The sequence below is a fragment of the Frieseomelitta varia genome, unplaced genomic scaffold (genome assembly GCF_011392965.1).
Source record: "Frieseomelitta varia isolate USP_RPSP 00005682 unplaced genomic scaffold, Fvar_1.2 scaffold_251, whole genome shotgun sequence".
NCBI classification, from domain to species: domain Eukaryota; kingdom Metazoa; phylum Arthropoda; class Insecta; order Hymenoptera; family Apidae; genus Frieseomelitta; species Frieseomelitta varia.
Window position 1 is genome coordinate 746,622 of NW_025109981.1, and position 15,299 is coordinate 761,920.

Consider the following 15,299-nt stretch of genomic DNA (forward strand, 5'->3'; position numbering starts at 1 on the left):
TTACAATTATAGACTAAAGATTAAACACAGTCCTCTTTTTGAAAATTAAAACAATCTAAAAGCCTCGAATCAGACTCGTTTCATCGAAATTAGCATAGACTAAAGATTAAACACAGTCCTCTTTTTGAAAATTAAAACAATCCAAAAGCCTCGAATCGGACTCGTTTTCATTCAAATTAGCTAATAGATTAGACACAGCTCTCTCTCTCTCTCTCTCTCTCTCTCTCTCTCTCTCTCTCTCTGAAAATTAAAGCAAGTCCAAAAGCGTCGAAACAGCCTCGTTTCGTTCGAGTTTAAACATCTGTCGCTGTTAATGTAAAGAACCTCTTCTATCCAGAGCCGGTGAGCGGCGCGGCGCCCAAAGTGCCACCCACGGCTAAGATAACGGTCTTCTCTCTGCCGGCGCGAACGGCCACGGCTATGCTGTGCCAGGCACAGGCGCATCCGCTGCCGATCTTCAGGTATGGAGCGTCGAGAAGCGTCGCGATTGTTCCTTGGGTCGTTGTCTCGGGTCAGTCTCGTTACCGTTAGTTAGTTGAGAGCCGCGGAGAGCGCGTTGAGAGAAAACGCGAAGATATCGATTCCAGTCCAGGTGGAATGCTTGCTCGCGCTTCAAACGTCCCTCCGCTGGTTTTGCTTTTCTAGAACCGGTCGGAAGTAGTCCACCTCGGTTGCCGCCTAGGTCGAAATTCGACGGATTGGATAAGGTCCAGGGGCAAGGTTTGACGTTGCTGTGCGAGGCTCAGGCCAGTCCCTCGCCTTTGTACAGGTGAGCCAACGTATCGACATCGCTCTATTTTTCTTCGCGTTCCGTTTGTTCTAGTCGCCGTCGATTGGTCCTTAGAAACTTTACGTTGAACGTTCCCTTCGTGAGCCGTGCATCGTTGACGCGACGACAAAACGACGAACGTTAGGGTGTGCGCGGGTATCCGAATGTTACAATGGCATGATGATATACATACACTTCGAAACATTTGAAAATCTGTTACGTGTGTCGTGTAATAAAATGTATTGACATTTTATTTATACTCTTGGCGAAGCTTGGCTGTTTTGATTATAACGTGGGCGAGCTCGGAAGGCAATCAGTGTAAGTTACTTGTACCGTTGCAAGCATTATTTTGTTGTTAAATTTCTGAAACGACGGAACAGTTTAGTATAAGTTGTAGTACAATTATTATAATAAAATGGTATCATATGGACGATGGAACTAAATTATTTGATAGACTGAAGATTTTGATAGGAAAAATAAACGTTTCCACGGCACGAAACGCTTTTAATGATGAAAATGACACTTACATTTTGATTTTTGAGCTGTCCGTGTGCTGATGAAATTTTAAACAATTCTAAAAATGTGTACAGGAATTACAAAACATTTAGCAGAGGTATACAGTTTATAAATTGCTATATTAATCTATACTGTATTTGTTACATCAATAAGCATGGAGCTATCTTTAACATTTATTACATGTTGAAGATTTTTATTGTATGCCATTCATGCTGTGTACTAAAGAAATAAAATATGTATATTAGGATAAATATCATGCAAATCCTATATACATTTTCAGGTTGATTTTAAATTTTATCGGTATAATGACGACAGTCATGTCTCGTTAATGTCTACGTCTAAAATCTACATGTAAAATCTTACATTTAAACATCTATATATAAAAGTTTCTCTGTGATTAGTGTTCGAATATTTTCTGAGTCATTGTAAATATATTCGGGTAGCCACTATTTTAGAATCTGATTTGCGATCCAACGCTCGATTCAGAACGTAATACGTAATTTTTCCTTTTGCTTTTTCTCTTTGCACTGAAAATTTAATACTGCGATTTTGCAATGTACGAATTTTCAAACGAGGAAGATATCACGTAATATAACGTATAAAATAATATTATTTCATTTTGATTTCGAGGAAAGGAAACGTAATCGTTCCACAGGAAGAAAAATATTATTGTTACAGAATGTATAAGGATAATTAAAATAAATTAATAATAATAAAAATATTATTGCAGAATCTGTAAGGATAATTAAAATAAATTAATAATAATAAAAATATAATTATTGCAGAATGTGTAAGGATAATTAAAATAAATTAATAATAATAAAAATATAATTATTGCAGAATGTGTAAGGATAATTAAAATAAATTAATAATAATAAAAATATTATTACAGAATGTGTAAGGACATTAGAACTACATAAGCTCGAATTAAAAGTGAGATAATATTGTTTCGCACGTTATATCTTGTAATATTTTCTTTGCTTTCGAGATCGTGAAACATAAAATTCCAATTGAAACAGTTTTAATATTAATACTAAACGATATATAAAAATGAAATAACATATCGTTTCACATACGTTGTATCGTATAAAATTGTCCGTTGATCGCGTTGCAACGTAACAGCTCAAGTGTAAAACCCAAGAAGCAACAAAAATTCCGTTCCTAAACCCAAAAGAACGAATATACAAGTGCAAACGTGCTTACGTACATCGACACACTGTCGGAGTCGCGATGCAAATTCAAGGATGGCCCTGATAATGTACGGGTACCCGCGCGTTTCCCAATTATTACAGAGCCACGGGGTAGCGTGCGTCCGAACGTGCGCGACAAGGACGTGAACGGACTGAAGAGGGACATCCTAGTCGATCGAATGGTGGGTCTGCCGTGTCCTGTTCAAGGGTTTCCAGCGCCCACGTTCAGGTACTATCGCGCGTGTCAACGAAATCCTCCTCCTCGTTCCACGGTCCTCGCTCCAGGCGATGAGGCGTTTCTGCTTGGTTACACGGAGCATTCTCCCCTTGTTCTCCCGTTGTTTCGCGTGATCGGAGATGAGAATCGCCAGGCACGTGCCGATTCAACCCGCCGATTCTCTCTTGCCGCTTGCAGAGCCGACAGGTAACGTCGCGCCGCGTATCGCCGGCGAACGTTACGAGGGTGGCAAGCTCGTGGACGTTCCAAGGACGTTGATGGTGGCTCTGGACTGCTCCACTCAGGGATTTCCTGTCCCAGTGACAAGGTACTCCTCCTTAGGGCCCCATTTCCGTTGAAACCGTGTCGCCGACACACGCGCATCGACAGTTACGAGAGAACATGCTGAAATATCGATTCATAGTGTAATATGCAGTTTTTCCGTTTCGCGCTGCTGTGAAATCTAGCAGTGTACGAATTTTTCAACGAGGAAGATCTCGAATTTTTCGGAAATTCTCGATACGTGTCTATTTTTTTTTTTTGTTTGTCGACGAATTTTTTTTGCTTCATTCCCTCAGTTTTAAGTATATTTAAATGTAACCCCCCCAAAAAAGTGATGAGTTTATACTTGTTAATAATTTCTATCCGGTGATATAGCCATACCGACGAATTATTCCATACGGTTCGGTCACTCGTTATGGTCCGCGAACCAGCGGCCAGCGCGGGGGTTTTGTTAAAGTAAACGATTACGAAGATCTATCGAGGACGAATAATAAAATTGAAATAATGAAGTTAGTATTGTATGTTAATTATACGAACATATACGTATGTGAAAAATTATATATTATTTATTCAATATACATTAGTATGTTTCGTATATTTGCTTAAATGATATAATTCAGATGACACGTGTTCCTTTCCAATGAAATGTCAACACACTTTCTCGAATATCTGTTGAAGAGGTTACCGAGGAGAGGCTTCAATTTTCCAATATCCATTAGACAATAAAAAGCGGAATCAATTGCGAGCAGATAATTTCTACAACCACACCAGGTGGTTCACTCGTCTCCAGTTCTCTCCAGTATCGCGAAACTCGAGCATCTATTGTTGCCTGTTTCTTTAATTCCTTCATTCTTCACGGTCAAAAGAATCCTCCCCCCTCTTCTTCAACATTTTGAAACACAACGTGTTTCGCCACGTTTCGACGAACCGATGCAGGGTCTCTCATCGCATACCAGAGTTCTCTCGATTCTCGACGATCGCTGTCTTCCTCTGGGCAATCTCCTCGATAGGGAGATTGAAAATCGAGATGTCGCCGTCGATCTGAATCTCACTTTTTCCCCCATCGTTCTCCCACCGCCTTTCGTTTCTGGTTCGAAAGTCGTCGTCGTCGACGAGCGAAGTCGGTGACGTTGGACGAGGTACGGCGCCGATTTCTTAGCCGCGTTCTCTCTTGCCGCTTGCAGAGCCGACAGGTAACGTCGCGCCGCGTATCGCCGGTGAACGTTACGAGGGTTTCAAGCTCGTGGACGTTCCAAGGACGTTGGTGGTGGCTCTGGACTGCACCACTCAGGGATCTCCTGTCCCAGTGACAAGGTACACCTCCCCCATTTTCGGAGAACACGTTACGATCGCGTTACAGAGGGCACGAACAAGATAGCCCCGCGTTCCTCGGGCAAGAAATTCGAAAGGGAGGTGGTACTGGCTGCCAGTGGTCAGGATATCGCGTTGAGCCACTCGCTGCAGGGATTCCCCGTACCCCTGACAAGGTAGACGATGATCGTTCATCATCTCGCGGTTTTTCCATTATTCTCCTTCCGTCTTGCTTTCCAAAATTGTCGTCGTCGTCGTCGTCGTCGATGAGTCGATGAGTCAGTTGATGTGAGTGCATCAGGGCGAGGCACGTTGTTACCCGGTCGAGGAGCTTGTTCGCAAAGGTAAGTAGCATGGAAACGTTTGAGCGTAGTTCACTCGAGATACTAACTGGTCGAGGAGAGAATATAACGAGGTACGTAGCGCGTGTGTTTCGTCTCTCGCGAGAACGGGGTCTCACGTGTGTGGTGGTGCCGATCGATCAGTGTACGTTGTGTGGACAAGAAGTTCGTAGAATATACTTCCTCTTTTCTTTTTTCCTTTTTTTTTTTTTTCTGTATATTTAGAGGAAATTGTCGTTCGTTTGTTACGTACTGCTGTTCATTGTCGGAGAACTAATAAAGTGGAATCATAATTATTGCAACTAAAATAAAGTAAAAGTAATAAGACAAGGTTTCCTTGCTTGGAAGCAATAACTATAAATTGTCTAACAGTTTGTTTCATCGTCATTTCAATTTCGAGTCTCTTTTTTCAAAATTTACGTTGCAGCTTCTAAAATGTTCGATAGGGATTAGAAAGAAGTTTTGGTCGAACGTTTCGTTACGAAAATTTATTTAACGTTCGAAAAAATAAATTTCTCTTATCGATGATAAAGGTTCCGTAATCGTTAAATTGTTCGAAAATCGAAATTTCTAATCGTGTAGTTTTCTGAATTAATTTTCCTTAACTCGAGTATAAATAAACAATAAATTTAATCATAAATAAATAATTTATAATAATTTATTGTCATTCATTATTTATAATAATAAATAAATAAATTTCTGTTCCTGATTTCGTTCACAAAAGCTTTCTAACTAACAAATTAACATCAAATTAGTATGGAAATTCGGGAAAAGTAGAACAAAGATTACTCCCAGTGCAGTAAATATGATATCTAAAGAAAATACTAAAAAATACTAAAATTCGAATGCTCTGAAATTATCAAATTTATCGAAAGTTTGTCTAAAAGTTTAATACACTAGAAATACATTCGTCTTTCGACATATTGTAATACATTAAGCTATACTCTAGTTAATACGTTAAAGAGTTAAGTTAGGTTTCAGGAAGAAAAAAAAAAAAAAAAAAAAAAAAAAAAAAGACACGAACGACGCTGTGTACGATTCACTGTTAACGCGGCGAACGTCTTGTCCACGCTCTCGTGTCAAACCAAAAACGGAGTTCGATCCGTGCACCGGCGGCCTCATTCTCGCTGAGCAGCCTCTTTCGTACTCTTGTCGAAAGTAATCAGCGAGTAAACGTGCGCTGAGGGGAGAACGAAACGAACGGGGACGAGTTTAGTCGTACATACAATATCTGGGCAATGAAACGTGTATCCTTCCAGAACCGTCCGGCCGTACTGCCCCAAAAGGGACTGGAGACGGCCTTAATAAGTACCGCGGGGTAGAGGGCGAGTCTCTGGCGCTGGCGTGTGCGGCACAAGGCTTTCCTGCCCCGATCTCTAGGTACACACTCAATATTCCGTATAGCTTCTCTTTTTTTTTTTTCCTTTTCTTTCGTCGTTTTTCTGCTCTTGCTCCGCAGAGCACGGATCCTGTTTTCGAAGCGTTCCATCCTTACCCTCTACCCCGTGTCGGGTGGCGGTACCGCTGCGAAAAAAAAAAAAAAAAAAAAAAAAAAGAAACCGAGAAATCGGATGTGATTCGACAGACGAGAGAGAGAGACGAGACAAAGTAAGAAAGGCGAGTACAAAATTGCCGCGAGGCAAGGAAAGAAAGAAACGAACGAGAGAGAGAGAGAAAAAAAGAAAGAGAGAGTCAAGGGAAAAAGTGAGTGGGCAAAAGTACGCACGCGATGATCCATGATTCCAACGCCGCTCTCGTTGAATTACGATACGATGATGATGATTCGAGTAGAGAAGAAGGACGAGATATGTATAGGGCTGTTTTTTCGTCGTCCTCCTTCCGCCGCAATAACTCGTCTCGTTCAACTTGAGAACGCGTCCCATGCGTTTCTCACACGTCGAATACACGTGAACTCGGGAGAGAGAAGACGAATATAGCGAGCAAAATTTGAGAAAGTAACGAAAAAGGAAAGAAAGAAAATAAAAAAAAAAAAAAAACGAGAACGAAGCAAAAGAAAGAAAGAAAGAAAGAAAGAGAGAGAGAGAGAGAGAGAGAGAGAGAGAAACGAAAAATTGTGTATCCCAATATCCGGGGCCAATCGGACGTGTTGGTTTTCAGCCCCGGTGGCGCAACCCCCACGAGATAGGTGACGGAAGCGCGACTCTGAGAAAAGGATGCGGGCCCTCTTCTCCTTCGGTAACCTCGGTGCTGATCCGGGTGGGTCCGAGAGGGTGTCACCCGATCAATGGGGCGAACAATGTTGCCCTGCACCTGCACACCTCCAATAAGTCCCACGATATCTGGCTGGTAAGTCCTCGCCACCTTCGTGCTTCCGTTCATCATCCGTTCGTGTATTTCACTGCTCCCTGCTCCTCGACCCATACATACACACACGCACACATATATATATACACACACATACCTTCTCTTTCTCTCACTTGCCAGGATTTATTTATTTACTCGTTACTTGCACAGAAAACTGTCACACCGCCCGAGACTTCTCTCTCGTTCATCCTCCAAAAACGTTCCAACTCCCACGTTGTGTTCACGGGATCTCGTTGGCAACTTCGACTTTCGCAAGCTTCTTTCCATTTCGTTTTTTGCTCCCCTCGTTTCTTTTTCTTCTTCTCCTCCTCCTCCTCCTCCTCCTGACAGTTTCTGTTGAAGGCGCATTTGTTTCTTTCCTCCCCGTTTTTCTTAGTTTTCCGCGGGGTCGTTCGTTTCTTTCCCGGTGAATTCGCCAGAACGACGGAAAACACGTCAGTCGGTCAGCACGCGGCGTAGATGGAGATTCTCGCTGACGACGGGGCGGCAGCAGCTGCGTGGCGTCCCAGTTAAACGTTCTCGCCGACCATGATCGCCTTCTCACTTTCTCCCTTTAGGTGTGTGTGTGTGTGTGCAACTCGACGATACGCAACTCAATACTCACCGAGGATCTTTCAGGCGTCTGTACATGTACCATGCGTACCATGCGTTTACGGATTACGAGAACCGCTCTGCTGCTTCTCTTGCGCACTTTTCTTTTTTTTTTTCTTCCTTTTTTTCTTTCTTTTTTTTTTTCTTTCGTCGGCTGTAACGAAGTTATGTCAGCTGTATGCCAGCCTTCGTTCCCTCCCTCTCCGCCGTTTTCCCGACCTGCTCTGCCTCACGACCGCTATTTTACGCCCCGGCTGCTGTTGAAGCTCTCTTTTTCATTAAGTTCGCGCACTCGTGCCGCAGCGAGACACGCGCTAATGAGCCGGCAGTAGAGACAGAAGCCCAGAGACGCCCAAAGCCCTGCCTGTGTACACGGAATATGGAAAATAAGAGTAGGCGCGGAAACGAAGCGAATAGAAACATCTCGCGTGATTCGCACGCGACGGGCAATTAATAAATGGCTCGACCATTTCTCAGGATCGCCGGAATTTCAATCACTTCGAATTGGGCTCGATGCCGAACGTTTTGAAAGTCTCGATAGTTTTGGTACAACAAGTAAAAGCTTGGATTCTAGTCAGTGTTTTTTTTTTTCAGTATCATTGACACGTGTGAAATGTCTCGAGAGGTCTGAGAAGTCTTCCAGAGAGGAATGAATTCAAGATCCTGGTTAGTTTAGATAAATCTTGAAAGTAGTATGTTTTATAAGAATTTTGAATGCTTTGCTTCAAAACAGTATCATTGGTATATACTTGGATTCTAGTCAGTGTTATTTTTCAGTCTAAATGGTATTATTGACACGTGTGAAATGTCTCGAAAGTCTGAGAAGTCTTCTAGAGAGGAATAAATTGAAGATCCTGGTTAGTTTAGATAAATCGTGAAAGCTTGGCACGTAGTATGTTTTATAAGAATTTTGAATGCTTTGTTTCAAACAGTATCATTGATATATATATATATATATATCAACATTGACTAGAATCCAACACGTGTAAAATATTGAAGAAAGAGTCTTGGAACAATAATAAATTGAAGATCCTGGTTGCTTTGATATATCTTGAAAATTTGGCTTACAAGTAAATATTTTACAAGCGTTTCGAATGCTTTGATATTATTGCCATGTGTAAAATATTAAAGAAGAAGTCTTTGGAAGTTTTGCAACAATAAATTGAAGATCTTGTTATTTTGATAAATTTTGAAAGTTTCATTATTATAGCCAATATTTTACAAGCATTTTGAATGCTTTAATCCAAACAAGCCTCATCGACATGTGTGAAATTTTAAAGAAGAACTCTCGGATGTCTTAGAACAATAAATTGAAGATTCTACAATAATTACTTTGATAATCTTGAAGTTTCGTAACGATAAATTGCTAAACTTTGATAAATCGATGGAATTTGAATTTGGCTTGTAGTTAATATTTTACAAACATTTTGAATAGAATTAAATGAATTACTATATTACTATGTAAAGTATTGAAAAAAAAATATTTTGAAAGTTCTGAAAACCTTCATAATCTTGAATGTTTTGGAAGTTTTAGAATTTCCAAAGATCTTGATCATTTCGTCTCTTAGATCTTAAAAGCTTGGCATATATTATTTTACAAGTATTTTGCAAACAACAGCAGCGTCGAAGAAAATCTATGAAACTCAAGATCTATAAAGTACATTTATAGTTTACAGGGTACATATTGATTTCGATAGAATTTATCAAAATGTCCAAGATCTTCAAGATTTCCAAGATCTTCGAGATTTCCAAGAGTGAACCTGAAGACTTTCGAGAATCTTGTTTGAAGTGATTTGAATTTATCTAATTGGAAGTGCTTGGACAGCTCATTATTAGACTGCGGATTTTTCTATATTTGTAAGAAATTTTACAGCCCAGGATTGCACATAATTTAGAAAAATCTGTAAAATGTTCCAAGCATAACGCTTTCTGTGAATATGTAAAACAATTTCCTACAAAAGTTCAATGAATACGAATAAAATAAAATCTGCATAAAAATTCGTGATCTATTAAATTCATGCTAAACACGTGTATTGATCAAATGATGACATCTATTATTTAAAATTGTATAGATAGTAGAGAGTCAATTGGAGCGAATTGAGTATTCTTTCTGTATCTGCCAATTTTTCAGCTCTCAGACGCACACGCAGCCATAAATTTCCGAATACCTAGCAAATTCTGATGGAAAGCACAATGATGATAGAGATGGTGTAAATCAAGTTTGACTCTTTAGCTATGAGTAAAAATTGGATAAAACTATATATATATATAAATTATTATTTAAAAAAAATATTATGTTATAATTATTATATATATAATACTATAATATAATTATTATTATAATTAAATTTTGATAATATATCTTTTTATTAATTTCTGTTCATTATATATATATATATATATATTATTAAATTAAATTAAATATTATATTATAGTTATTAAATAATATAATATACTATAATATAATTATTATTATAATTATATTTTATAGTAATATTCTTAAATTATTATAAATAAATTTTAATAATTCATCTATAATAATTTAAGAATATTACTATAAAATGTAATTATAATAATAATTATATTATATATAATAATAATTATAATATAATAATATTTAATTTAATTTAATATAATTTATAATTAAATAGAAATTTATTTATAATAATTTAAAGAATATCATTAAAATTCTAGCACGATTAAAATACATGTTTCTAACAGATTTTCTAAAACCAGTCATTTATTAAAAATTAATAGTAGTATCAAAAATATCAACTATCGCACTGAATGTACAATTATTTATTTATGCACGGTAGTGTACAATTTTCTACGATTAACCTTCAACGTCCAATTAATATTTATTAATGTGAATATTAACATTCAATTGATTTCGTCAAGAAGTGATTGCACACTATCCCATGCTACACGATTTCATTTCCTGATGAATTTGCTACGTGTTTGGAAACTTGCGGACACGCTATCTCTCACGTCGATTCTCCGCGAACCTCACGCGATCTCTCTCCCAGTGACACGGTGATCGAACCGTTTCGGCCTTCGAAACGACAATCGTAGAACGTTTCTATTCGCTTCGTTTCGTCTCTTTCATTTTGTACGAGAGAATCGATCCGGCACGAAAGCGCCTTTCCGTTTCGACTCGCAAGAAAGAGAAAGAGAGAGAGAAAGAGAAAGAGAAAGAGAAAGAGAGAGAGAAACAAAAGAAAAAAAGAAAACAACCCCCCTTTCATCCTGTCGTTTCAGATGGTACAAGTTCATCGAGGGCTCGTCACGTCGTCAACCAGTTCAGCTGAACGAGCGCGTACGTCAGGTGAGCGGTACACTGATCATCCGCGAGGCTCGCGTCGAGGATTCTGGCAAGTATCTGTGCATCGTGAACAACTCGGTCGGTGGCGAGAGCGTGGAGACCGTCCTCACCGTAACCGCCCCGTTGGCCGCCGAGATCGAACCCAGCACGCAGACCATCGACTTCGGAAGACCGGCTACGTTCACCTGCAACGTCAGAGGAAACCCGATCAAGACTGTCTCCTGGCTGAAGGATGGCAAACCACTTGGACTGGAAGAGCCGGTACTGAGAATCGAGAGCGTGAAAAAGGAGGACAAGGGGATGTACCAGTGCTTCGTTAGAAATGACCAAGAAAGCGCCCAGGCGACTGCTGAATTGAAACTTGGCGGACGATGTGAGTTGTTGTTTCTTTTTTTTTTTTTTTAATTTTAAACGTCTACGATTACTTGAAGATTAATTGTGCGATGTGGAGAAGATGTAAAAAGTGATTTAGATTAAATTCAATTTTAGTTTTTAGTACACCGGATGTATTGCATAATATTATTAATATTATAATATATATTTAATATGTAATATATATAATTAATAATAATGTATAATATATATAATATATAGTATGAATTACACAATGTTAATAATTACTAAATTACATAGTAAAATAATTATGTAATATACATAATTGTGTAATACATGAAATTACATAATTACATCTATGTTAATTTTCTAGTTGATGAGAATTTTATTGCTAAAATTCGTACTAAAGCAACTTCAAAATTAACAAATTGAGTCTTTTGTACAATAAAATTCTCATCAACTGGAAAATCAACATAGATGTAATTATGTAATTTTATGTATTACACAATTATGTATATTACATAATTATTTTATTATGTAATTCAGTAATTATTAACATTATGTAATTTATACTATACATTATATATATATTATACATTATTGTTAATTATATATGTTATATATTAAATATATATTATAACATTAATAACATTATGTAATTTAGTTATGTAATTTCATTTTTACATCGTTTCTTCAGAATCACTGCGACTATAATTACCAATAAATATAATTACCATAAATTGGCGTGAAGATACTTCAAGTTCCAAAGTTTCCTTCAAACGTTCAAACTTTGACAAGTGTATTGTACATATATATATTTTTTTATGTTTTCGTACGCACAGACAACTTACAAATGTAATCGACAAAAAATAATTGGCCACCGTGTTCGCGTCTGCCATGTGGCACAATACGCAGTCAACACTCATCGGGAGGCGGTTTTGATTGCAAATGTTTTTACAACCCACAGTCGAACCCCCGCAGATTCGCCAGGCATTCGCCGAGGAGACTCTGCAGCCGGGGCCGAGCATGTTCTTGAAATGCGTGGCCAGCGGAAATCCGACTCCTGAGATCACCTGGGAACTCGATGGGAAACGATTGTCCAACACCGAGAGGCTTCAAGTCGGGCAGTACGTAACAGTGAACGGCGACGTGGTTTCACACTTGAACATCTCCAGCATTCACACGAACGACGGCGGTCTCTACAAATGCATTGCTGCCTCAAAGGCAAGGGACAGTCTCTCTCTCTCTCTCTCTCTTTTTTCTTTACCTGGAAATGAAAAGAAGAAGAGGCGTAATACAATAATCGGGTGATTGCAGGTTGGATCCGCGGAGCACTCTGCGCGTCTCAACGTTTATGGTTTGCCCTTCATCCGCCACATGGACAAAAAGGCCATCGTCGCCGGCGAGACACTTCGCGTGACCTGCCCGGTTGCCGGATATCCGATCGAGAGCATCGTGTGGGAACGAGACACCAGAGTTCTGCCGATCAACAGGAAGCAGAAAGTCTTCCCGAACGGCACGCTTATCATCGAGAACGTCGAGAGGATGAGCGATCAGGCTACGTACACCTGCGTGGCGCGCAACGCTCAAGGCTACAGCGCTAGAGGAACGTTGGAAGTTCAAGTCATGGGTAAGTTCGAAGTTTCCTTACTTTCTCTTGTCTCCACGATCGTCAACATTCGCGAACTTTCGTTTTGTCGCGTACAATCGAATATATAGTCGAAGTTTAACTGGAATTAAGAGTTTAACATATTATTCGACGACGTTAGTAAACGTTTCGATTACCCTTTTTTTTTTTTTTTCAATGATATATGACGGAAAGAAAAGGGTTTGTAACTTTTTTGGGATAAGTAGTACTTGAATAATGAAAGAAAGTCGTAATGAACGTGGGTTGAAATGTTAATTGATCGGTTCGGTGATTATAGTTGATTACTATATTTGATTATAGTTGATTATATATTATATAGTTATTATATAGTTTGATTATAGTTTAATCAGACTTGGGTACATTTCATTCGAAATAAAATAAAAAAATAATTATTTAGAGCAATTGATTATTTCGACTAATCTGTTGTTATTTATTTATTGTTAGAAATAATATATAGAAATAATATATCTTAGAAATATAATATATAGAAATAGGAAGTAATATTTAGAAATAATACAATTATAGGAAAAATAATTTTTACTTCGATAGTAAATTTAATTCGATCATTTAAATATAATAATAAATAATGTAAGATTCGCAAACAGTTAAAGTTGTTTGGACAAGATTTATTCTAATACAAAATAAAACGTGTTATTTCCTTTGATAGTGAATAATGAAATAATTACGAGAAAAATGTTTATTTCGACTAGTCTGTTGTTATTTATTTATTGTTATCTTATAAATAATATATAGGAAATAGCAGGAAGTAATATTTAGAAATAATATAATTATAGGAAAAGTAATTTTTACTTCGATAGTAAATTTAATTCGATCATTTAAATATAATAATAAATAATGTAAGATTCGCAAACAGTTAAAGTTGTTTGGACAAGATTTATTCCAATACAAAATAAAACGTGTTACTTCCTTTGATAGTGAATAATGAAATAGTTACGAGAAAAATGTTTATTTTTCGACTAGTCTGTTATTATTTATTTATTGTTATCTTAGAAATAATATATAGGAAATAGTAGGAAGTAATATTTAGAAATAATATAATTATAGGAAAAGTAATTTTTACTTCGACAGTAAATTTAATTCGATCATTTAAATATAATAATAAATAATGTAAGAATCGCAAACAAGAATTAGAAGATACTTGAAGTTATTTGGACAAGATTTAGTCAAATACAAAATAAAACGTGTTCCTTTGATAGTGAATAATGAAATAGTTACGAGAAAAATGATTTAAAAAAATTAATGTATAGCTGTTTCATTTAACATAGCTAAATCAGAAATATGTTATTCGATCATTGCGTCATTTTTGAAATACATTATTTTGAAAACAATGTCCAAGCTTGGTAATAATGATGATTACAGTCACCTAAGTCAGGACATTATTTCGTCAATTTGTACAAGCACGTACGACCTAGATTAAAAATTACGAACCCTTTTTTCTTATCGTCATTAACAGAAGAATATATAATATTCCACTGAATTATAAATTATAAAGTTCTCCTTTTAGTACTTTTTTTTTTTTTAAATGTACGTGTACACGAGTAAAACGAGCAATTTGAATAATCGGTCGAGCAATCCGCGAGCCGCGTATCCTGCGTAAAAACGTTCTTTACAGGTAATGGATCCAGGTGTTGGACGATCCGACGAACGATAGCGATTATTCGCCGTTACTTTGCAGCTCTAATGACAATTCTTTCAGCGAAACTCTGCCGCTTGTCGACTTGGGCGTCGATAAAGGCTGAATTACGAAACGACGTCCGAAAAAGTCGAGAGTCGCGAGAACAGTGAATATATACAGCCGGTAAAAGCCGCGGGAGAGAAATGGAAAGAAAACCGGGCCGAGTCGCGTGAATGTTTGATGAGAATCGTCGCATACGGACACGGACGCGGACACACGCACACGGACGACGACCTCGTCGCAAAATATTTCACGATTTACACACTCTAATCGCACGTCAAAATGGAAACGTCTCGATTACGAAAAAAGAAAGAAAAGAAAAGAAAAAAAAAAAATAATAATAAAAGAGGCACGAGCGCTTTCGTTGGAATGTTGGAAGTTGGTATGGCGGTGGCCGACGATCGACCGTAAGAAATCTAGCGTATGCTTGTCAGAATTGTTCTCTCCGCGCGTCCACCACGCGCTAGTAATCGCTAGCGACCACAGAGATCAACCGTGTATCAACAGCCAATGGGTTGGCTTCGTGGAATCGTTCCTCGTCGTTTTTTGCCATCGATTCTTTTTCTTGATCAATTGTTAGCCGTGCAAATTAATTCGATTGATCAGTCGAATATTTTACCTCGATCTCGAATCTTTCTTCGCTTTATTTCCGTCGATATTCGAAATGGAATGCACACAATAGAGTATCCCTCCTAGTGGAACTGACAGGACAGATGAAATAGAATTTTTCAGATTTATTTATTTCAGTTTGCGTCAAT

General features: G+C 37.9%; 1 protein-coding gene across 22 annotated transcripts in view; it reads left to right on the forward strand.

Annotated features, from left to right (window-relative positions):
- Positions 1-15,299, forward strand: part of LOC122528463 (Down syndrome cell adhesion molecule-like protein Dscam2) — a 115,762-nt gene that overhangs the window by 67,743 nt on the left and 32,720 nt on the right. For 20 of the 22 annotated variants that reach the window (XM_043653610.1, XM_043653593.1, XM_043653596.1 and 17 more), the window contains 3 exons: positions 10,801-11,237; positions 12,165-12,421; positions 12,515-12,827. In XM_043653610.1, the coding sequence (XP_043509545.1) occupies positions 10,801-11,237; positions 12,165-12,421; positions 12,515-12,827 (1,007 nt within the window). Of the gene's footprint in view, positions 1-645; positions 770-2,890; positions 3,021-10,800; positions 11,238-12,164; positions 12,422-12,514; positions 12,828-15,299 lie in introns of all 22 variants that reach the window. The other 2 variants (XM_043653595.1, XM_043653598.1) reach the window with 2 other exon arrangements.